Source organism: Lontra canadensis, unplaced genomic scaffold, assembly GCF_010015895.1.
Source record: "Lontra canadensis isolate GAN:19392208 unplaced genomic scaffold, GSC_riverotter_1.0 scaffold24, whole genome shotgun sequence".
Taxonomy (NCBI): domain Eukaryota; kingdom Metazoa; phylum Chordata; class Mammalia; order Carnivora; family Mustelidae; genus Lontra; species Lontra canadensis.
In genome coordinates this window covers 20,427,426-20,451,473 of record NW_022631018.1, presented here as the reverse complement: position 1 = coordinate 20,451,473, position 24,048 = coordinate 20,427,426, and the positions used below count along the sequence as shown (strand labels likewise).

General features: G+C 39.9%; 1 protein-coding gene and 1 long non-coding RNA gene across 5 annotated transcripts in view; one reads left to right on the top strand and one right to left on the bottom strand.

Moving 5' to 3' along the window:
* The window catches only part of LOC116870832 (putative dimethylaniline monooxygenase [N-oxide-forming] 6), a 61,377-nt gene extending 49,744 nt beyond the window's left edge, over positions 1 to 11,633 (top strand). For both annotated transcript variants that reach the window (XM_032863004.1, XM_032863005.1), the window contains 6 exons: positions 968 to 1,130; positions 2,311 to 2,453; positions 3,866 to 4,065; positions 6,160 to 6,515; positions 8,474 to 8,546; positions 9,942 to 11,633. In XM_032863004.1, coding sequence (XP_032718895.1) covers positions 968 to 1,130; positions 2,311 to 2,453; positions 3,866 to 4,065; positions 6,160 to 6,515; positions 8,474 to 8,546; positions 9,942 to 10,284 — 1,278 coding nt within the window. In that variant the 3' untranslated portion in view covers positions 10,285 to 11,633. The remainder of the gene's footprint in view (positions 1 to 967; positions 1,131 to 2,310; positions 2,454 to 3,865; positions 4,066 to 6,159; positions 6,516 to 8,473; positions 8,547 to 9,941) is intronic.
* LOC116870834 overlaps positions 1 to 23,163 on the bottom strand; it is a 103,727-nt gene extending 80,564 nt beyond the window's left edge. For 2 of the 3 annotated variants that reach the window (XR_004383301.1, XR_004383299.1), the window contains exons 1-3: positions 16,022 to 16,085; positions 13,693 to 13,748; positions 8,880 to 8,991 (exon numbers count right to left, since the gene is read on the bottom strand). This is a non-coding gene — a long non-coding RNA (uncharacterized LOC116870834). Of the gene's footprint in view, positions 1 to 8,879; positions 8,992 to 13,692; positions 13,749 to 16,021; positions 16,086 to 22,971 lie in introns of those variants that run through there. The other variant, XR_004383300.1, reaches the window with a different exon arrangement.
* Between the last annotated feature and the right edge of the window lie 885 nt (positions 23,164 to 24,048).

The following is a 24,048-nucleotide window of genomic DNA, read 5'->3' as shown; positions in this document are numbered from 1 at the left end:
GATGTGCTTACACCGTCAAAGTGCACACTCCACCATCACACTGTCACGTTTTAGAAACAATCCCAAATTCTCTAGTCCATTCTTAGACTTCTTGAGTTCAGTGCCAATGAGCTGTGGTTCAAGAAGCTGTGGCATTCTTTAGAAGTTCTGCCATGATGAGGAGAGTGACATCTTAAATGAATGACGAATGTAGTCCTTGCTTTCATCCTCCCCCCACTTAGTTCCTCAGATCAGGAGACTTAGCAGTCATAGCAGAGAAGACTGGGCTCCGTAAATGACAATAATGCTTCGCATTTGTTTAGAATTCCTAATCTCCATTCAGTACTGTTAAATGCAAACATACATATGTAGTGAGAAAAATAACCAAAAAATTATAAACTGGGATTGTATTTACTGTCACCAAGGGCTTTCTTTTCCACATCTTACAAGAGCTATGAATTGTTTTATTTATTATTTTATTTATTATTTTTTTTGTTTATTTTTATTTATTTATTGTTTTATTTTACTTAATATAATTTTATATTTATTTACATAATAGTCATACTATGGAAGTGGCTAATATTTCCAAGGGAGAGTATCTGTACATTGCAAAGGAGAAATAAGGATTGATAACCCCGAGATATTCCCATATTTATGGAATTGATAGAAAATGAGGTCAGAGAGAAAGAAGCCAGGAATGCCAGTTGAAGGTGGTAGTGAGCAAATGACATGGCATCTTTCACAAGAATATTCAGTGTAATCTACCCCATACCTACTAACTAGATGTTAAAAAAGTAAATATGCCCCACTGGGTAATTTTCCTTGGGAGATTTGAAGAATCACTATGACTCCTTATTTTAATGTTTTCCCATATATTTCTCAATGATCAGGGAGGTCATGGCAGTAATTTCCTCTACAGAAACACAGTGAAAAAATTAAAACCCACAGAATTGTAAATAGAAGGAATTTCTTTCTGGTTTTCTTTAAGACCCTGGTTTCTAGCATAAAGAAATGTCCCAACTTCTTAGTCACCGGACAATGGGAAGTTGTTTCGGAAAAGGATGGAAAACAGGAATCTGCTATTTTTGATGCTGTAATGATTTGTTCAGGACATCACGTGTACCCCAATCTACCAACTGATTCTTTTCCTGGTAAGTTGGAAAAATATACAATAGACTGGGGATTTATACACAAACGTCAAGGGTTGAGCTAGATCTTTTCCATAGATGGTACATAATAATTATTCTTAAGTTTCCAAAGATTTTATTTTTTTAAAGATTTTTATTTTATTTATTTGACAGAGAGAGATCACAAGTAGATGGAGAGGCAGGCAGAGAGAGAGAGAGAGGGAAGCAGAATCCCTGCTGAGCAGAGAGCCCGATGTGGGACTCGATCCCAGGACCCTGAGATCATGACCTGAGCCAAAGGCAGCGGCTCAACCCACTGAGCCACCCAGGCGCCCAAGTTTCCAAAGATTTTAAAACAAAATTTGGGAGTCTGATGATATGTGAAATATAATAAGAATTGGCCTCTTGAACCCTTATGCTAAAAGAATCAAGGACCTGCTAGTCAGAGATCAGATGAAGACCTGAAGAGGAAGTATTTACTTAGAGGAAGGGTTTTTAAAAGTCATCTATAGGCACATTTTGTAAATTCACTTAAGAAATTTCTGTGTGTGTGTGTGTATGTGTGTGTGTGTAGCACCATACTCTGCTACTGTACAAAAGTGCCAAACACCAAATAAATGCGATACACAGCAACCAATCTTTCTCCTTCCCTCTTTCTTTCCTTGCAGCAGAAACACATGTCCACCATAAAATAGTAGACTTCCCATCTGCAGGCATGCTGTTCATAGGCCAAATATTTAAAAGAGTAAGATTCAGGAAGAATAAAGGATTGAAGGCATGAAGGTTAAGAGGCAGTATATTTAGAGGACCTTAGACTAGTCACTTAATTTCATTGTCTTGATTCCCTGTCTTTTAAAAATAGAGACACTGGTATCTGCCACTCAGAGATGTCATCCAGATCAGATGTTAGACTGTAAACCTTTTAGCAGAGGGCCTGGCCCACCGTGAGTACTCAACAAACGTTAGCTATTATTACTGTCAAAATACAAGTTCCCATACTGTAGGTTTTTTAGGGCACTGTAAGTACCCTTGGGGTGTAGTGTTGGGGGTGTAGTGTCAAAAGCCACTGAAAGGATAAATGCACTTTAACTAGGAAGATTTTTTTTTTAAATGAAGACTAATAATAGGAATTTTTTAAAAAATGAAAACTGAGTCTTCATCATTTCTTCTGAAAATCAACTCAAAGTACTCATGTTCCCCTCAGGCCTACACCGGTTTCAAGGCCACTACCTCCACAGCAGGGACTACAAAGACCCAGAAGCCTTCAAGGGGAAGAGGGTCCTGGTGATCGGCCTGGGGAACTCCGGATCTGACATTGCCGTAGAGCTCAGTCGTCTGGCTGCGCAGGTACACTTTGAGAAACGAGCCTGGGGTACGCCGCCCTCTTAAGTCAATGCTGAGGCCCTGAGGCTCCGGTTGGCCATGTCCTGAGACAAGGGCTCTGCCTGGGCATGTGCCCACTGAGTCAGGGAGGACTTGAGACATCCTCCCTGGGAAGCAAGGTGGTGTGGCCCAGGCGAGCAAGGAAGTACATTCCTCCCGTCCCAGAGGAGAGCGTGCCTGCGTGTGTGTGTGTGTGTGTGTGTGTGTGTAGATAAGAGTGCATTTTTTTTTTTTAAATTTTGTGTTCTGATCGCCTCCAAGCAAACTGTTGCTAGTTGGTGCTAGTTGGGACCCACCCTTATATATTTCACAGCGTGTCTTATCTCCTACCACACTAAGGCCATTGATTGTGCTTTTATCATTCCAAAGGTCTGAAAGACATGTCCGATCTGGTTCTTGCTGTCATTTATCCAAAAGCTCAACAGCCAGGACTCAGGAAACACTGGGCACAGGTTATATGCCAGAATCATGTCAAACTAGAAATAAGCAAAGAAATAACTACTTCTTGACTTCTGGGGGCAGTCAGTGGGTGGAGATGAGAGGACAGGCATGAAAGGAGATGATGAAACCTCAGTGACATTAGGTGTGGCAACAGCAGCACATAAAAAGAGAAGACAGCTTAGTCTGGATGAAGTCAAGGAAGGCCTCCCAAAGGACTCTAAGCTAAATCATCCATGACCCATAGACCTTGAAGAACTTAACCTATTTTTAAGGAAACACATGCTCAATAAACAAATTCTTAAGTGAGTATAAATAAAACTTAAGGAATTTTTTGAAGTTCGATTCCCTTGGGTTGTCACAAAAGTATCATAACAGACGAGCAGCTGGGTTTGTCTCAGAGCTGAGACAACTGCCATGGTTTGGGTCCCGAGCAGAGGTCATGGAGTGGGTGTGTAAGAAGGAGGGAGAGAGGAGACTTCAGACAGAAAACTGAATTAACTCTTTGGTATCTCCTCAGCCTAATTTCAGGTAGAGATTAAGCTCTCTTTCTCCCACCCAACCCAGCAACTACCACCATCCACCACCACTGAGGCTCTGGACTGGCTAGTCCCCTACCATTGATGTCTCTGACTCTGTGAAGATTAGGCCTGTCACAATTGAAGACAACAGCCGTGTTGTTCCAAGATGACAGGCTCTCATTATTTCAACAACTGAGCACCGGCCCTCCGGGGTATAGGGGCAGAGTGGTTCTGTTTCCACCTAGTTTCAATCATGGGCTTTTCATCTTGACCCAACCCTCTAAAAATGTTTCTGCCTAAATATTGGGGAAATGTATGGAGAAAATGTATGGAGAGGCCCAAAGAACGTGTCTGTTGTGTCATATCTGCTTCTTTCTTACAGAGTGGTATTGAAATCCGTGTTGCCTTCCCCACCAGGTCATTATCAGCAGCAGAAGTGGTTCTTGGGTCATGAGCCGGGTTTGGGATGACGGCTATCCTTGGGACATGGTGTACGTGACCCGTTTTGCAACCTTCCTCCGGAATGCCCTTCCTTCATTTGTCTCCGACTGGTTATATGTCAAGAAGATGAACACATGGTTTAAGCATGAGAATTATGGCCTGATGCCTTTAAATGGGTACTACAAGTAACTCCTATTTTATCATCCCAAAAAAGTGGGGCACTAGTTCCAGTTGAAATTTTTCTCTCTAGGTCTAACTTAAGTCATCTCACAAAGGTCATTGGGATTAAAGTGAGGACTGCATAAGTGACACGGTATACTCAGAAGTCATGCATGGGGTGAAAATCTTACTGAAATGACTCTAGTGGTGAAAGGTATATGGGAAAATACAAAATGGCAAAGGAGCAGGCAGCTGGATGCCTCTGACATGCAAGATTCATTTATGGTAGCTACAAGCTATAGCACAGAATCTTGAGGGCTGAGCCAATTCATGAATTGTCTTTTGAGGAATCCTTATCCATGCTACAGGCGATGGAGATAGCAATAATAATATCTACTCATCAAGACTACTGTGTATGCAGGAAGAGTAACAAAAAAAAAATTAAGGCATTTTGGGAACTATCAAGCTTTACAAATACTGGTTCTTATTAATCTCAAATTTTCCAGTATGCATCTAAAGAGCAACGAACCAGGTAGTGTTAATCGACATGTCTCAGAAAGCAGAAAATCTCACAATTAAAGTGCACTCCTCCTCAACCACACAGTCTAGGATTTTAGCGGGACAGTCAGGACCCATGAAACATGTAAAACACTGACAATTCACAAAACTGATATACACTGTAAAATTAATATTTGTTTATATACTTAGAGCAGAGACCAACACCTACTAATTAGAAAGACATTCTCAGGGCACCTGGTGGCTCAGTTGGTAGAGCATCTGACTCTTGATTTCAGCTCAGGTCATGGTCTCAGGGTCCTCGGATCCTGCCCAGTGCAAAGTCTGCTTCTCCTTCTCCCACGCCCCCTGCTTGTGTTCCCTCTCTCGCTGTATCTCTCTCTGTTAAATAAATAAATAAAATCTTGGGTGGGGGAAAAGACCTTTTGTCTTGTAAGAGTTACTGCAAATCATATTCTGGCTTTGCCCTTTAGACAACTGAAATGTAGATTTGGAAATCCATTCATTCCGAGAATGAGGCTCCATCTTAGAAAACGTTCCAGTTATCCGGAGGTATTGACGACACCTTCTCACTCCTCTCTTGGGTAGGGGACAAGGGGAGAAAAACAGGCTTTACTGTGACCTGCTTTTTGTCACCTGATAAAGCAAAAGAAGAGGTTGCAGAATTATAGACATAGAGAATGGTGTGGAAATGCATAGACAGATTCTACAATTTATAAACTTTCTGACTGTTTGAGATATTTGGAGTGAATTCCAAAATGCCTGAATCCTAGAATTTTGGCAACCAAAGTAAAGGAAACCAAATATGGCAATAAAGCAGCTCGCTAAGCAAATTGGATTTTCTCACAGAAGACCTCATTTAGAATAATGGTTCATTTATAATAGTGATGCTTGCAAGTGGCAGGCACTGTTTTAAGTGCTTTACAGGTCATGTTCATTTAATTCTCACAACAACAGAATGAGGTATATTCCATCACTACTGCATTTTACACACAAGGAAACAAATACAGAGAAGTAGCCACTCATGAGAGACAGAGGTAGATTATAAACCTGGGCCACTTGGTTCCAAATTCTGCACTCGGAATTAGTGCAGAATTTGGAATTATGTCTAGGAATTAGTTTTATTCTCATCTGTTTGGTGAACCGCCAAATCGTGTAAGAGCCCATAAGGAAGTCTTCGAGCTTTGAAGAGCCAAAAGAGGCAGCTCAGACAGACATTCTTTTTTTTTTTTTTTAAGATTTTATTAATTTGACAGAGAGTGAGAGAGAGCACGAGCAGGGAGAGGGGCAAGGGGAGAAGCGGACTCCCCACTGAGCAGGAGCCTGATGAAGGGCTTGATCCCACAACCTCAGGATCATGACCTGAGCGGAAAGCAGACACTTAACTGACTGAGCCACCCAAGTGCTCCTCAAACAGAATTTCTTAAGGACTGTTGCAGGCAATAGAAGAAAACCTGCCACAAAAGAAGAGCTCAGTGGTCCCCATGCTAATGTTTCTCTCCTTAGCTTTGGTTCTACTGCTCTGAACTACTGCAGATATTTCCTGGAACCAAAATATGTTACAGCAAGAGCCTTTGTCTCTTGTTTCTGAACAGTCCCCTGAGGAAAGAGCCTGTGTTCAATGACGAGCTCCCATCCCGCATCCTGTGTGGTACCGTATCCATCAAGCCCAGCGTGAAGGAGTTTACAGAGACCTCAGCTGTGTTTGAGGATGGGACAGTGTTTGAGGCCATCGACTACATCATCTTCGCAACAGGCTATGATTACGCCTACCCCTTCCTTGATGACTCCATCATCAAAAGCAGAAACAATGAGGTCACCTTGTTTAAAGGCATCTTCCCCCCAAAAATGGAGAAGCCTACCTTGGCTGTGATTGGCCTTGTCCAGTCCCTTGGGGCTGCCATCCCCACGGCTGACCTGCAGGCTCGCTGGGCGGCTAAAGTGTTTGCAAGTAGGTGGACCATTCTGTCTTTTATCCATTTAGTCAGTGAACATTTATTGAGCACCTACTATATGCCAAGTACTGTGCTAGATGCTAGGAATATAAAAGGAACTAGACATACTCCTTGATCTTACACAGTCTAAAAGAGAGCCAGGGGAATGTTACAATAGGGGAAGTCTTAAGGTGTTCTGTAAGGACATATAAAACAGAGGCAGGGAGTAGCAAGAAACAGAGAAAGGGACTAGACCATGGAGGGCCTTAGGAGCTGTGTTACAGAGCTTAGACTTCTCGTAGGGAAATTGGAGGGACTATGCAAAGATTTTTTATTTTTTTAAGATTTTATTTATTTATTTGACAGAGAGAGAGATCACAAGTAGGCAGAGAGGCAGGCAGAGAGAGAGGGGGAAGCAGGCTCTCTGCTGGGCAAAGAGCCCAACACAGGATTCCATCCCAGGACCCTGAGATCATGACCTGAGCTGAAGGCAGAGGCTTAACCCACTGAGCCACCCAGGTGCCATGTACTTTGCAAAGCTTTAAGCAAGAGAAAGACAGCGGTAGGTAGCAGCAATGTCAAGATACACTGTAAAGGTGAGAGGGGCCCTGAGGATGTCGTGGGCAATGCTAGAGATCTTCCCAGGGCCAAACTGTCAGAACAGCAAAGTCAGGCCACGCCTACTCTGTTGACCATCCTCTCCTGCACCCTCCACTCTAGACCCCACGGTCTCCAGTGGCCACAAGTGAGCTTTTGTGAGGAAATCAAGAATATGAGGATTACATGAAGAAAAGCAATGTCTCAAATATACTGATTTAATTTACAGCAATCATACTGATCATCCTTATTACCTAAAGCGCCTTTTTATTCAAGGGCTCAAAAGACTGGGCCAATCTAGATACAATTCTCCTAACATATTGTCCATAGAAACTTAGACCATAGGTAATGAAGAAAATGTTACAATCATAGACTCAATGTTTTCTGAAAATGTCATGGATAAGTAAGCAATGTCAAGTGTACCACAAAGAATCATTATTTTAAAAACCCTGCCATGAAATCATTTATAAGGGTGCTTTCTGTAAAATACTTCCACTATGTTTTTCTCTTAAAGGCACAACAATGCCAAGCACCTGGAATTTTACAAAAAAAGTTGGCTACAGTTCATAAACCCAAGGAATTTACATGAAGCAAAATAAAGCATTTATTCCTTCATCGCATACTTACTGAGCACTACTATGTGCCACACTCTGTCTTGGCACTTGGGACACAACATTGAACAGCTCAGACAAGAATTTTAGCAAACATCTGACTGCAAGGTCTGGCAGGCTGTGTAGGATCCTGCCCATGACGAGGAAGTGTTCTGCACCACGAATGTCACAATAGCTTTCTGCCACTGTTATAGGGCAAAAGAGCTACTCTCAGCCATCAGATGCCCCCTCCACTGATCAACTGTAGCAAAACACTAACAGTTTTCTGAAGACCCTTAAGATCCCCTCTGGCTGCAGGCTGATGGAAAACCCATGCCTCCTTCCATGGGTCCGTTTCCATTGCCATGTACCTTAGAGTGAACTATTTTACCAGATTATTTCTTGGAAGAATTTTTGATAAGAGGATGCAAATAAGAAATACAAAGGAACTGTTAAGCTATTACATGCATGGGGTGTATCTCAGGCATGCTAAGGATTGGGCCTCGCACGACGTCACAGGTAGATGAGACCGGGTGATTTGGAGCCACAAACTTCTCTGCTGTCACTATCTCACTGCAGGCCAGCTTTGCCATTCACAGAGGGGGTTCACTGCCTTCTCAAGACTTTATTTCTATAAGTTGTTATTCTACTAAAGATACCCACGGCAGCTCCTCTTGATACAAAATCACTTAGGGACATAATTCATAAATACCAAGAAAAATTCATCATGTCATTATATAGTTCTGACTTTTTTCATCTTTTTCAATATTTCTTTGTTTCTTTTCTAGAATCATGTACCTTGCCAACTACAAGTGAAATGATGGATGACATTGATGAGAAAATGGGGAAAAAACTCAAGTGGTAAGATTGTACTTGCTAATGAAACAAATCCTAAGTTTTTCCTTTATATGTAGGAAAACATTTATGTATTTTATAATATTTTGACTAGTCCGAGTTCACACTTTTGAAACACTTGCTATGATCAAGCAATATTTGATAGGAAAATAACAATCATTACACATCACACAAGTGTATAGAGTACACTACACTCTGGGGTAGTTCCTCAAATGAGGGTGATTTTGATCCCCAGGGGACATTTGGCAAAGTCCAGAGACATCTTTGGTTGATGCAAGTATAGAGGGCATACGATTGGCATCTAATGTGTAGAAACTAGGATACTGCTGAACATCCTACCTTGCAGAAGACAGGCCACCTAAACAAAGAATTATCCAGCTCGCGTGTCTCCAAGAAGTCCTTTCCACCAGCCACATGTCCGCCAGCAAGTTAACTAGCCGGGAACTGAGCACTGTAATAAGGAAGCCAAATGAAGAACTAAACTGAGTTCACCTTCCCTGCTATTTTCTTCTAAAAGAATATTCATTCCTGAGTCATCGAAACATGGGTTCTTAAGTACACCATAAACGGGGTTCGTAGAAAGTCATTTACATGGCACACATCAGATACTTACATGTAATTTTTTATGTTAATTAGTTCTATAGAAGTAAATCCTGTTCAAATTACGTATTAAAATCTGTTGAAAGAATAAATAGATCATGAATCCCCTTCAGGTGAAGAGATGGCTGTAAAGAAGTTTCTCTGCCCTTGCAAGCTCAGATGCCTCATTCACTGAGAGCCGCTGAATAGTTGCGAGGGAAGGGTCTAGAGCAGAGAAGACCTGGAGACTTCCAAGCCCACAAAACCTCCCCGTACCTCACTCAGTTCACAGGACAGCTCTGTGGCGTGGGCACTCCTGTGTGCTAGCAAGTCACACAGCCCACTCCACTCACCACCCTTCGTATCATGGCCAATAGGAATATGGAGGCGGAAGAGGAGAGGCCTCAAAATCAACCTCACTTCTTAAAAGGTAGCCTGTTCCTCAGGGCTCGTGAAAGGAAATGAGGCCAGGCCCCCAAAATCGAACATCGGATCTAAGCAATGTTATATAAAGAATAACCATGTGTTAAAGGGTGAAACTAAGTTAATCAGTTATCTGGACACATGAAGGGCAGTTCCCTCCAGGCCTGAGGCAGAAGACCAAAATAACATCAAACTTAGATCAAGATTAGGAAGGAAAAGAAAAAAAAAATCAACTCATTTATAGCCAAAGAATGGTAAACTCAATGCTGTGGAGAAATAGGAGTGGGATAATTTGGGAGGCACTGACTAAAATGCTACTTTTCTAAGGTAGAAAATAAGAAATCAGTGCCTGGTTTACAGCTGTGACACTCATTGCTATGTGTTATTTTCTTTCCTCAGGTTCGGCCAGAGCCAGACTTTGCAGACAGATTACATCACATACATGGACGAGCTGGGCTCCTTCATAGGGGCCAAGCCCAACATACCGTGGCTCTTCCTGACTGATCCCCAGCTGGCCCTGGAGGTGTTCTTTGGTCCTTGTAGCCCATACCAGTTTCGACTGATGGGACCAGGGAAGTGGGATGGGGCCAGAAATGCCATCCTGACCCAGTGGGACAGGACAGTAAAGCCAACCAGGACAAGAGCTGTCCGTGAAGCTCAGAGACCCCAACACTTTCACAATTTGCTCAAAATGCTTTCATTCCCAGTGCTTTTGCTGGCTGTTTGGCTTACATTTTATTAATGAGAAAGCCCTTTACGTCTCAGAGTTTAGCCTAGAAGTTTAATCACAGATATCTATGTAGTTTAATTCCAGATATATACACATGTGCATACATAAAATCTCATAGCCACTTCCTCCCCTCCTGCAGATACAAAAATGAATTCTGGCCCATTTAACTGAAAGTCTCAATAAAATGGAAGATACTCAGCCTCTCCCTTTCTGATGAGAATCTATACTCTAGAAAGGGTTTTCACACGATGCATTGGCAAGTTTGGAGATGCCTGAGATAAGGAAGAAGGAAGGTGAAGGGGAGTGAGCACAGATGTGAAAGATGAACAAACTTCAGTAAATTATTTAAGGGTGTTTTATCATGAATCATGATTTCAATTTTATCATGAATTCAATCAGAAATGACATCACAACAATAATGAATCTTCCAACCCGTGACACAGTGTATCTCTTCATCTACTTAGATCTTTAATTGCTCTCAGCAGTGTTTGCAGCTTTCTGTGTATAGTTCTTACCCATCATATGTCAGATTTATCCTAACTATGTGATATTTTTGGATGTTATTAAAAATAGTAGTTAAACATTGTTTACAGCTTATATTTAGAAATGCAATCATTTGTTCTAGTAACTTTTTTATAGATTCCATAATACTTTCTACATAAATAATCAATTTGCCTAAAAATAAGATAGCTTTACTTCTCCAGTTTCGATTTGGATGTCTTTTATCTCTTTCGCTAGCCTTATTTCTTTGAAACTCCAATATAATGTTGAATAGAAGTGGTGAGATCAGACATCCTTGCCTTGTTCCTGATCTTAGGAATAAAGCATTGAGTCTTTTACCAGTCAGAGTGATGTTAACTATAGATATTTCAGAAATACCCTTTATTAAGTTGAGGAAGTTTTCTTCTATTCCTAGTTAGCTAATAGTTCTGATCAGGAATGGAGGATGGTTTTTGTCAGATACTTTTTTTTGCATCTATTGAGATGATTGTATGGTTTTAGTTAAAATATGGTGAATTACATGGACTCTTAACCCAATCTTGCATTGCTGAAAAAAATGCCACTTGTTCGTGGTATATTGCCCATTTTACACACTGTAGGATTACATTTGTTAATATTTGTTAAGGATTTTTGCATGTATGTTTATAATAAATATTGATCTGTATTTTATTTTTTGTAATATTTTGGTTTGGCCTTGGTATCAGTGTAAGAGTGGTCCCACAGAATAAGTCAGAGAGTAATCTGTCCTCTTAAATTTTCTGGAAAAGTTTATCTATAATTGGCATTATTATTTTTCTAAATGTTTCCTAGAATTCACCAGTGAAACCATCCTGGTCTGAAGTTCTTTGTGGAAAAGTTTTTAAACTATAAATTCAAGTGTTTTTGTTTGTTTGTTTGTTTGTTTGTTTTAGTGAGAGGACACAAGCAGGGGGCAGAAGAGGGAGAGGAAGAAGCAGAAGAGAGGGAGAAGTAGGCTCCCTGCCTAGCAGGGAGCCCAATGCAGGGCTCGATCCCAGGATCCCAGGATCATGACCTGAGCCAAAGGCAGATGTCTAACAAGTTCTTTAATAGATATAGGACTACTCAGGTTATGTGTTTCTTCTTTTTTTTTTAAGATTTTATTTATTTATTTGACAGACAGAGATCACAAGCAGGCAGAGAGGCAGGCAGAGAGAGAGAGAGGAAGCAGGCCCCATGCTGAGCAGAGAGCCTGATGTGGGACTTGATCCCAGGACCCCGAGATCATGACCCAAGCCAAAGGCAGAGGTTTTAACCCACTGAGCCATCCAGGCGCCCATGTGTTTCTTCTTGAGAGAGTTTTGGCAGTATGTGTTTTTTAAGCAGTTCATTCACTAAGGGAACTCAGTGGAGATATGACAGTCTTTTCAACAAATAATACTAAAGCAACTGGATATTTATGTGACATGAAGAGAATTCAATTAATGCTTTGCACCATATATAAAAATTAACTCAAAATGGATCTTAGAACTAAATGTAAATCTTAAAAGTATAAAACTTCTAGAAGAGAACATTAAAAAAAGTCTTTCAATTAGGGAAAGATGTCTTAGTTATATCAAATGCACAATCCATGAAAAAAAAATTTATAAACTAGGGTTTATCAAAATTAAGAAATTCCACTGTTGAAAAGACAATGTTAAGAGAATAAAAGACAGATTACAGATGGGGAGAAAACATCTGCAAATAATATATCTCACACAAGATATGTATTTATAAACCCAGAAAAAATAAAAATACATAGCTATACAAAAACTGGTTTTTATATTCACAGTACATTCATTTGTACTATCCAAAAGCTATACATAAGCCAATGCGATCAAAACGGTGATGGATAGCTAAACAGCACACAGGGGCATCAAGAACCAAAAGGACATAGCTATGTCACCGCCCATGAAATAGTCTTCATAAATGCAGATACTCCTCAGAAATTGAACTAAATGCATTGTTCACTTCATATGTGTGTAATGCGTGTAAGTATACATAAATACATACATACACGTGCATGTGTACCATAAGCATACGTGTGCACACATATGTGCACAGCAGGCACAGTGCATCTAGTCATATTTCTGAAGAGTACCACTACTCCGTATTTGACATGCGTGTATCGAGAGAGAGGGCTGAGCATATATGTGTACATACATGCCACAGTAAGATATGATCGAGGTTATAGGAAAGAGATGTGAAGGGGGTCGTGTATGGGGAGCGAGATTTTTCCGGGGCATTTTTAAAAAGGTTTCTCTGAGGAAGTGTCATTTGATGCGGACTATATTCTTCATGTCCCGGGAGGGAATTAAAGGGGCCATCCTTACTGAGAGACCCCCCGCCACAGAGTTCGGGAGAGAGACACAAAAAGCAGGGCACATTTGAAGAAACGGTGGAAATTCTTCATGACTTCAGGGAGAGTTGGAGGGGGAAAGACAAGGAATGAGCCTGGGGAAGAAAGCAGGACCCACCAGTGGAAGAAAGATGCTCTCTCTGAAGACTTAGCAAGTATCTGGGCTTTGAGTAAAAGATACAGAATTTTTTAAAAATCTTAAAAAAAAAAGATATGGAACGAAGAGACCAACTTACCGGGCTACTATCGGGACCAAAGGCAGCCTCTTGGGCATAACACCCTGGGCTGTGTCTACTGATTTCTTTAAAGAGATAAGACCATGACCTGGTAATATAAAATCTCTATAACCAACAAAGATGTAGCTGGAAGCAGTATTCTAATGTGGCTTTTAGTAAAAAAAAATAGTTGGAGGCAAAATGAATTTGAGGGGTAAGTTTTTTAAAGCCACAAGGAAGTGACAGCTGAAATTCCCGTGCAATTTAAAGTTTACATCTTACGTCACAAGCTCGTTCCATGGTTGTTACTTACAGTTAATAAGGTTTAACTTCACTTTCTTTTCTTACCTTATACAAAAGAAGTATAACCAGAGACTCCATGTCTGTTTATTAGTCACTTCTCCCTGCAAGGGGGAAAAAAAGTCATCTTCAGGCATTTGAAGCATTGATTCATCACGGGGCCTTTGCTAACCACACTGCTAAGCATCTGATGAGTTTTGCACCTATTAAGGGACTGACTCATATTACAAACCTACCTTAAAGCATTACAGAAGTCCTTAAACATCCCAGCCTGGATGCCTTCAGGGACTAGACGCATAAATAAATGAATGAAGCAGGCAGATTCCATACCCATCCTTCTACTAGCAAAGCAAACATAGGGAAGTTAATGCCAGGCCACCCCCAACTACTGTCCACACTGCTACAAGTGTGGCATGGCAAGTCCATCTTCAAAGCCCTTCAAAATCTTCCCATCACCCTTTGGACAATATTCAAGCTCAAGGGCATTCAAGGACCTCCATTAACTGGCCTTCATCTCTCTCATTCTTACTTCTCCCTGCTTCCCTCTTTCTACTCACGATGACAGCCTGGTCCTATTTCCTAAACTCATACCACTATGATTCTCACTCTCTGCTTTGGCCCATGCTGTTCGCTTTGTCACAGATACCCTTCACCTCACACACACCTCCATCCACTACCATCCGCTTGGATAACTCCTGCTTTTTTGTTATTTATTCTTTCTCCATAATGACTTTCTCCGAAGGCCATCATCCAGACTCCTTTTTCCATAGATGCCCATAGACTGACTTACCCCTTCCTATAGAAAACCTGCTTTAAAGAAAACAAACCTGACAAATTAATTGGCACTCAATTTTTAAAGATTTATTTATTTATTTATTTATTTATTTGAGAGAGAGAGTGTGCACAAGAGGTGGGGAGGGTCAGAGGGAGAGGGAGAAGCAGGCTCCCTGCTGAGCTGGGAGCCCAGTGCAGGGCTTGATCCCAGGACCCAGGGATCATGACCTGAGCTAAAGGCAGACACTTAACCAACCGAGCCACCCAGACACCCCTACACTCGGTTTTAAATGAATAATGACCCTTCCCAGATAAAGTTGCCAGACTTAGCAAATGTATAGGACAACCAGTTAATTTCAAAATTCAGATAAACGATAAATAAGAGTAAGTGTAGCCTGTGCAGAATTTGTATTTTACCTGGCATCCCGATCCCCTGGGTGTCTGGATTTTTTCAGGATTTCACAACTAGAAGGTGAGGTCCTGTGCTTATGCCACAGGAGGGAAAGAAATATCAAAGCATCACCTAAATGAAATGGATAAAGACCCAAAAGTGGGGCCTCATGTACCAGTCAGCAAATGGAGAGGAATTTGTCTGGCCAGAGCCTCCCACCACTCCTGAACCATGTTCTGCATGAAGGGTCTTGTCCTATGTCTGTTCAAATGCTCCTTCTGGAAATGGAGGAGCAAGATGGCAGAGGAGTAGGAGACCTAAATGTCATCTGATCCCAGTTGTTCAGCTAGATAGTTACCAAACCATTCTAAACACCTACAAACCCAACAGGAGATCGAAGAGAACAGCAGCAATTCTAGAAACAGAAAAGCCGATGAAGTTCTTGAACCTAGGTGAGGTTCAGTGGGGTGAGGTTCGGAGCCGACGGCTAAGAAAGAATTCTTAGTGCAAAAAGGTGGTTTATTAGAGCACGGTGATAGGACCCATGGGCAGATGTGAGGAATGGCTGATTATATACACAGGAGTTGGGTAGGTGAGGACAAAGGGGTGTTCAGAAGGGCTATTGGGGTAAAGAAGACTGTCAGGATATTGAAGACCTGGTTACTATCAAGCCAAGGCCGTTTTTCCTCTAATGAGGCACTAACATAAAGACAATTGGGGAGTCTCCTGGTGGAATGTCACATTCCTGCTATCAAGCATCCTTGTTAGTGAGATTTAGGTTTAGAAGAAATTTAAATTTATTTACTTTTCCTTCTACCTCAGCCTCCTTCAGTTCTGTTTATGGAGGGGAGGGTGACATTAGGGCTTGAGGAACTGAGTTATGTGCCTCTGGAAACTGGGTTATTGATAAGGTAACTTCTTTGTTGTAAATCTCAAGGACATTTGTAAACCAAGGGAGACTCCTGCCTTGCAGGATTGTGATCTCTGCAAGTTAACTATTTGTTTTTCTTTTAGGGCAGTCAGGGATGCCTGAGGAATGTCACTCATATTACCGAGGGGAGCGGGTGGAGAGGGGGTGCAAGGTGCCAGCTTTTGCTTTGTCCTCAGCCAGCCTCCTGCTCCCTCATCAAAGCAACCACTTTCTGGAAGGTCAGACGTGCGGAGAAGTGAATCCAAGGTGATGAGGGGAGGGAGCCTCTATCAGCCACTTACCAGCAGGTGAGAGAGCAGCGGGGCCAAAATCAGAACATTTAGAAGTCTGCTCCGTGGCCGGACGTCACTCCAGAGACTAAGCAGGGGGTGGAGCCCTCATAGGGACAGTGTGGTCTCAGGTCCCTCAGGATCACAGTAAGACCGGGGGTGTCTGAGTGCGGCAGAGCTCCCAGGTATCGGAGCAGGTAAGCCGGGGGGGAGAGATGGAGCCGAGTAGTGAGCTCTCAGCTCAGGGTTTCATAAACTGTGACTCGAGGCACAGTCGGGCCACTACTCTTCGAGCAGGGATCCCACAAGTGGCAGCTCCAGGGAGACTCCCCACTTCCTCTTACGGGAGGAGGGGCCCAGGAGCACACTGCAGGAAACTGCTGGGTTTGGAAACTCCACACGGGGCCACGCGACAGAGACAGAAACTCTCAGTCACAGGCTGAGGGAGCTCAGAGGGCGGCTGGAGACCAGGGAGACGGGAGGGACTGACGGCTTTTCTCCAAGGTCGCACTGAGGAGCGGGCCGAGCCCTCCGCTCCTCCGGGTGGAGACTAGGCGGCTGCCATCTTCATTCCCGTCCTCCAAAGCGGTACGGAAAGTGCTCAGGGAACAAAAGCTCTGAGCGCGAACCGAGCAGATTGCTTAGCCCGGCCCCTGGCAAGGGCGGCGCGGTTCCGCCTCCAGCAAAGACGTTTCAGAATCACGGCAATGGGCCCCTCCTACAGAAGATCAGCAAGAATGTCCACCCAAGACCAAGTTCACTGATCAATGAGCTATGGGAAAGCAGAACATAGAATTCATGGCTTTTTTTCCCATGATTCTTTAGTCTTTCAAAGTTAAATTTTTTAATTTTATTTTTTCTTACTCTATTTTTTAAATTTTTCCTCTTTCCTATTTTAACCTTTTTGAACTATTTTATCTTATCAATACCTTTTTAAAAATCTTTTTTAACTTTCATTGTTATACTCATATTCTGTCCCTTCATTGTATTTAATCTTATTTTTTGTATACATATAAGTTTTTCTTTTTTTAAATTTTGGGATACAGTTTCTTCTAACAAATCAAGATATACCCTTAGCGTATGGCTTTGTTCTAGTCTCCTGCTTGATCACATTCTCTCCTTTGTTTTTTTCTTTTTTCAAAAACTTCTTATCATATCAGTTCCTTTCTTAGAATCTTTTCTAAATTTTCATCTTTACAGTCATATTCTATCTCTTCATCATGTTTACCCTTATTTTTGCATATATATAAGTTCTTCTTTCTTTAAAATTTTGGGAGGCAGTTTCTTCTAACAGACCAAAATACAACCAAAATCATGTATGTGGCTCTGTTCTATTTACCAGTGTATGTATGTGTACACACACACACACACACATGCATATATATCTTTTTTCCTCCTGTCATCTCCCCCCAGTTTTGGGTCTCTTCTGATGTGGTTAGTGTATATTTTTCTAGAGTTGTTGCTACCATTTTAGTATTTTGTTCTCTCATTCATCTAGTCTTATCTGGATAAAATGACAAGGTGGAAAAACTCACCTCAAATAAAAGAACAAGAGGCAGTACTGACAACTAGGGACCTAATCAATATGGACAGTAGTAAGATATCTGAACTAGAGTTCAGAATGATGATCATCAAGATGCTATCTGGGCTTGATAAAAGCACAGAAGATACTAGAGAATCCCTTTCTGGAGAAATAAAATCCCTTTCTGGAAAAATAAAAGAACTAAAATCTAACCAAGTTGAAATTAAAAAAGCTATTAATGAGGTACAATAAAAAATGGAAGCTCTTACTGCTAGGATAAATGAGGCAGAAAAGAGAATTAGTGATATAGAAGACCAAATGATGGAGACTAAAGAAGCTGAGCAAAAGAGAGACAAACAACTACTGGGTCACAAGAGGAGAATTCAAGAGATAAGTGATACCATAAGATGAAATAATATTAGAATAACTGGGGTCCCAGAAGAAGAAGAAAGAGAGAGAAGGGAAGAAGATATATTGGACCAAATTATAGCAGAGAATTTCCCTAATTTGGGGAAGGAAACAGGCATCCAAATCCAGGAGACACAGAGAACCCCCCTCAAAAATCAATAAAAATAGGTCAGCATCCCATCATCTAAAAGTAAAACTTACAAGTCTCAGAGACAAAAAGAAAACCCTGAAAACAGCTCAGAACAAGATGTCTGTAACCTACAACAGAAGAAATATTAAATTGGCAGCAGACCTACCCACAGAGACCTGGCAGGCCGGAAAGGCCTGGCATGATACAGTCAGAGCACTAAACGAGAAAAAGACTGTATCGAACTAGGCTGTCATTGAAAATATAAGGAATGATAGAAAGCTTTCAGGACAAACAAAAACTAAAAGAATTTGCCGACACCAAACCAGCCCTAGAGGAAACATTGAAAAATGTCCTCTAAGCAAAGAGAGAGCCTAAAAGTAACAGACCAGAAAGGAACAGAGACAATATAGAGTAACAGTCACCTTACAGGCAAGACAATGGCACTAAATTCATATCTTTCAATAGTTACCCTGAATGTAAATGGGCTAAATGCCGCAATCAAAAGACAGAGGGTATCAGAATGGATTAAAAAAAAAACAAGACCCATCGATATGCTGTCTGCAAGAGACTCATTTTAGACCCAAAGATGCTTCCAGATTTAAAGTGAGGGGGTGGAAATCCATTTACCATGCTAATGGACATCAAAAGAAAGCTGGCGTGGCAATCCTTATATCAGGCAAATTAGATTTTAAGCCAAAGACTGTAATAAGAGACAAGCAAAGACACTATATCATATCTAAAGGGTCTGTCCAACAAGAAGATCTAACAATTTTAAATATCTATGTCCCTAACATGGGAGCAGCCAATTATATAAACCAATTAATAACAATATCAAAGAAATACTTCGACAATAATACAATAATGATAGGGGACTTTAACACTCCCCTCACTGAAATGGACAGATCATCTAAGCAAAAGGTCAACAAGGAAATAAAGGCTTTAAATGACACACTGGACCAGATGGACTTCACAGATCTATTTAGAACATTCCATCCCAAAGCAACAGAATATACATTTTTTTCTAGTGCACGTGGAACATTCTCCAGAATAGATCACATCCTGAGTCACAAATCAGGTCTGAACTGGTACCAAAAGATTGGGATCATTCCCTGCATATTTTCAGAGCATCCTGCTAAAGAATGAATGGGTCAACCAGGAAATTAAAGAATTAAAAGAAGGAGGGCTTTGAATCCAAGCCACCTAAGTCCACTTTTAATCGCTGCACCAAACTGCAAGTCCTAAACTCCATTGTGGCAGATGTGGGAGGAAATTGTGGGACACTGATCAAGATAATTAATTCGATGAGAATTTTTGTATCAGTTGAACTAGTTTTTCATGTTTCTACCCATCACCTTCTAGCACAGAGACTGGGACCAGCAGTATTTGCTCCAAGATTAATTCTAACTGACAGAACAAACTTCAAAATCTTTAGAAGAGTATGTTTATTCTCATAGTCCACCATATCCCAGCATTTTTCCTAGTCTTAATTCCCAAATAAATTTTTGCCATTTCCTCAAACATGTTTTTTCTGAGTCCCCAGCTCTTCCGTTTGAAAAATGTAGTCTGACAATTTTTGTCTTTAGTTGGAATACTTTATCACTTTCATTTAACCTCTCAGTCCACCATTTTTCCATTTATATTCAATCTGTCTCACCTGTTCTACTTTTCCTTTTCTCCTCTTATACTTACTCTTGAATTAATGAAATATATCCTTCCTTTTCCATTAACTCGTTTGTTGTCTTTTACTATTCTGTTAGGAGTTTCCTTAGGGACCACATTATGCATCTTTGGCTTCTTAAAGTCAATGAAAGTTCTATATAACACTGAATTTATTTACTACCCTAATACCTTTTTTAGTGCTTTTGGCATATACCTCATTAGACATTTTGGTTGTTGCTTCATGCCATCAATATTCTTACACACATTTTTACCTATTCATTCTTCAGTATTTCTATGCTTCCATCTGGGATCATTTCATTTGGCCAGAGAACTTTGATTTTCCTTCAGTGTGGGTCTGCTGGTAACTATCTTAGTTTTTTCCTTTTTTGTTTTTTTTCATGAGTTAGTGATTCCAATACCATGCTGTTTTGATTACTATAGCTGTGTAGTAGGTTTTTAAATCAGGACACTTAAGTCCTCCAGTTTTATTCTTTTTCAAGATCATTTGACTATTCAGGGTCCCTTGAAGATTCCATACAAATTTTAGTATGGGTTTTTCTATTTCTCCAAAAAATGTTTATTGGGATTTTGGTAGGAATGGCAATGAATCTGCATATTGCACCCAATCCATGAACATGGGATGTGTTTTCATTTATTTATGTCCTCTTTAATTTCTTTTAGCAATGTTTTATAATTTCCATTGTACAAGTTTTTCATCTCCTTGGTTGATTTATAGTTATTTTATTCTTTTTGATGCTATTATAAATGAAATTGCTTTTGTCATTCCTTTTGTCATTTCCTTGGCTCACTGCTTGTATACAGAAAAGCAACTGATTTATGTGTGTTGACTTTTTATCCTACAATTTGCTGAATTCATTTATCAATTCTAACAATTTCTTTGTGGACTTCTTAGGACTTTTTTTTAATATGTAAGATCATATCATCTACAAATAAAAATAATTCTACTTCTTAACTATTCATATGTCTTTTATTTCCTTTTCTTAAGTAATTGCCATGGTTAGAACTTCCAGTACTATGTTATACAGAAGTGGTGAAAACAGGCATCCTTGCCTTGTTCCAGATCTTAGAGGGAAAACTTTCAGTCTTCCACAGTTGAGTATTATGTTTGCTCTAGGATTTTCATAAACAGTTTTGACATGTGGTGATAGTTTCCTTTTACTCCTATCTTTTTTAGTGTTTTTGTCATGAAAGTGTGTTGAATTTTGTCAAATATTTTTTCTGCATCTACTGAGATAATCATGTTTTCTCTCCTTTGTTTTTTGATGTGGTCTGTTATACTGATCAATTTGAACATGCTATACCATACTTGCATTTTGGGAATAAATCCTACTTGATCATAGAGTATAATCCTTTTAATATGCTTCTGAATTATTTGCTAGTATTTTATTGAGGATTTTTGCATCAATGTTCATAAAGGATACTGATCTGTAGTTTTCTTTTTTTGTAGTGTCTTTGGCTTTGGTATTTGAGGTAATTCTGACCTCATAGAATAAGTTATGAAATGTTCCCACCTCTTCAATTTTTTAAGAAAGTTGGAGAAGGATTGGATTGTTCTTTAAATGTTTGGTAGAATTCACCAGTGAAGCCATCAAGTCCTAGGCTTTTCTTTTTCTTTTCTGATGTCCATTTTTCTATTTTTTTGTGATTTACACTTGGTAGCTTTTTTGTTTGTAGGAATGTGTCCATTTCATCTAGGTTATCCAATTTTTTCTCACACAATTGTTCATATCACTATCTTACAAATTTTTCTTATTTCTGTAGAATACATAATAATCCCTCATTTCATTTCTGATTTTAGTAATCTGAGTATTCTCTCTTCTTGTCTTTCTTTTTCTTTCTTAGTCCACTTAGATAAATGTTTGTCAATTTTGTTGATCTTCTCAAAGAACCAACTTTTGGTTTCATTGATTTTCATTACTGTTTTTATTCTCTTATTTCATATATATTTCATTTATCTCTGCTCTAATCTTTATTATTTCCTTCCTTCTGCTGGCTTTGGGTTTAGATTGTTCTTCTCTTTTCTACTTCCTTAAGTTATAAAGTTAGGTTGTTGATTTGAGATCTTTCTCATTTTTTAATGTAAGCATCTATAGCTATAAATTCCCCCCTTAGCACCATTTTTGCTGTGTCCCATAAGTTCTGGTATGTTGTTTTATTTTCATTTGTCTCTAAGTATTTTCTAATTTCTCTTGTAGTTTCTTCTTTGGGCCACTGGTTGTTTAAAATGTGTTGATTTCCATAATTTTGTGAATTTTCCAGTTTTATTTACGTTATTTCTAAATTCATCCCATTGTGTAACCACCCATTGTGTAACCACAACTTCTCTAACGAGAAGATATTTTGTATCACATTTATCTTCTTAAATCTGTTGAGACTTAATGTGTGCCTAACATATACTCTATTCTGGAGAATGTCCCATGTAGACTTGGGAAGAGCACTTATGCTCTTTTCATTGGATGGAGTGTTTTGTACATGTCTGTTCAGTCTAGGTGGCTTGCTGTGTTGTTTAAGAAACATGGTCTTAAGAAGAAATTTTCTGTTGAAATAAATAATAGAAAAGTTAAAATTAAAGGAGGAAGAGATATGACGGTTGATATATACATTGTTCTTATGAGAGTAGCCATAATTGAGGGATCTTGGACTCTTCCAGGAATGGCTCAGGGAAGTGACTTCAGGGCCCAAACCAGGTAGATGGTGAAGTAATGGATCTTTCTTTCTTTCTTTCTTTTAAAGCTCCTTAATTCTGTGGTCATTGATCATCTTTGTTGTGTCTTTTACTCTTGTCATGGAGTTGCTCTATTTGACAGAGAAAGACTTTTATCAGGATCCAATTCAATTGGGGAAATTTCAGAAAAATAATGATTCCTGAATACCCTATTTAAAACTATCAAACTAGGGGCACCTGGGTGGCTCAGAGGGTTAAAGCCTCTGCCTTTGGCTCAGGTCATGATCTCAGGGTCCTGAGATTGAGCCCCACATGGAGCCCTGCATCGAGCTGCATCAGACTCTCTGCTCAGCGGGGACACTGCTTCCCCCTCCCCCTCTGCCTGCCTCTCTGCCTACTTGTGATCTCTCTGTCTGTCAAAAAATAAAATCTTTTTAAAAAATTATCAAACTATCCTCCACTCCTGCATCTCAGACCTCACTTTTCTGTTTTATTTTCCTCCTGAACCCTTATCACCAGCTACTCTACTTGTTTATTCTGTTTTATTAACTGCTTACCTGACTCCCTTCACTAAAAGGCAAGCTCCGTGAGGGTAGGGAGTATTCTTTCTTCTGTTCATTTCTGTGTCTGTAGCTTTTAGAAAATGTTTGATACCTAAGACATGTTCGATAAATATTTGTTGAATGAATTTATGTTTAAAAAAATCTCAGAGTTCTTAGATCTACTGGTCTTGTTGAAGAACAAAATCCGTTATCGCTCGTTTAGACAATATCCAAGGTACATGAAGGTTTTCCATCTCCTTGATTTAGGCTTCTTAATTATTGTTAGTGTTAATAACTGAGATTATAAGCAAAAGGAAATTATCCAAAATAGAAGTTTTAATTATGAAAAATAAGTCATTTCTATATCAAGTCAAAAAGAGGTCAATGGACAGGAAGATCTTGGTAGTCCCAGAGGTTCATCTCAACCAGTACACACACAAGCAGAAACACCAAGATGAGATATAGGTCTGGGCAGGGTAAGCAATCTAGGAACATTGATGGTGGCATGCACAGATCTAGATGTTGTCAAGTTTAAGACAGCCAGGCCAGAGCAGGAATGTAAATTCTAGGAGACCAGGAACATAATCTGTTTCATTCATCTGGGTACAATCATATGCCAAAAATGGTGCCTAACTCAGAGTAATGAATATTTTTTAGACAGATAACTAACCCATCAACTAAATAGAATTCACGAACCTTTAAAGTGTTGCTATAGATATAAAGATATTGATATACTAGAAAGTGAAAAATCAAATTGAGAATAACAGAGTGTCATTCCATTTTTGTTCAGGTGTGTGTATGTGTAGACAGACAAATGTCTGGAAAGATATACCAAAATATCCATGTTGGTTATAATTATCTCTGTATGGTGGAGTTAGGGATAATTTTAACTTCTTTGTATATTTATTCACATTTGCAGGTTGGTTGATGAACATTGGTCACCTCCATTATAAAAAGGTTTTTTATACTATGCATATGATATGTGTAAGTGTGTGATGGTGTCACTGTAAAGATCATTACCCTGGACCTCAGAACATAAGCCTCTTGCTTAATCTCAGAACTCCTAAGGAAGGCTAGAGAGTTTTATTTTGC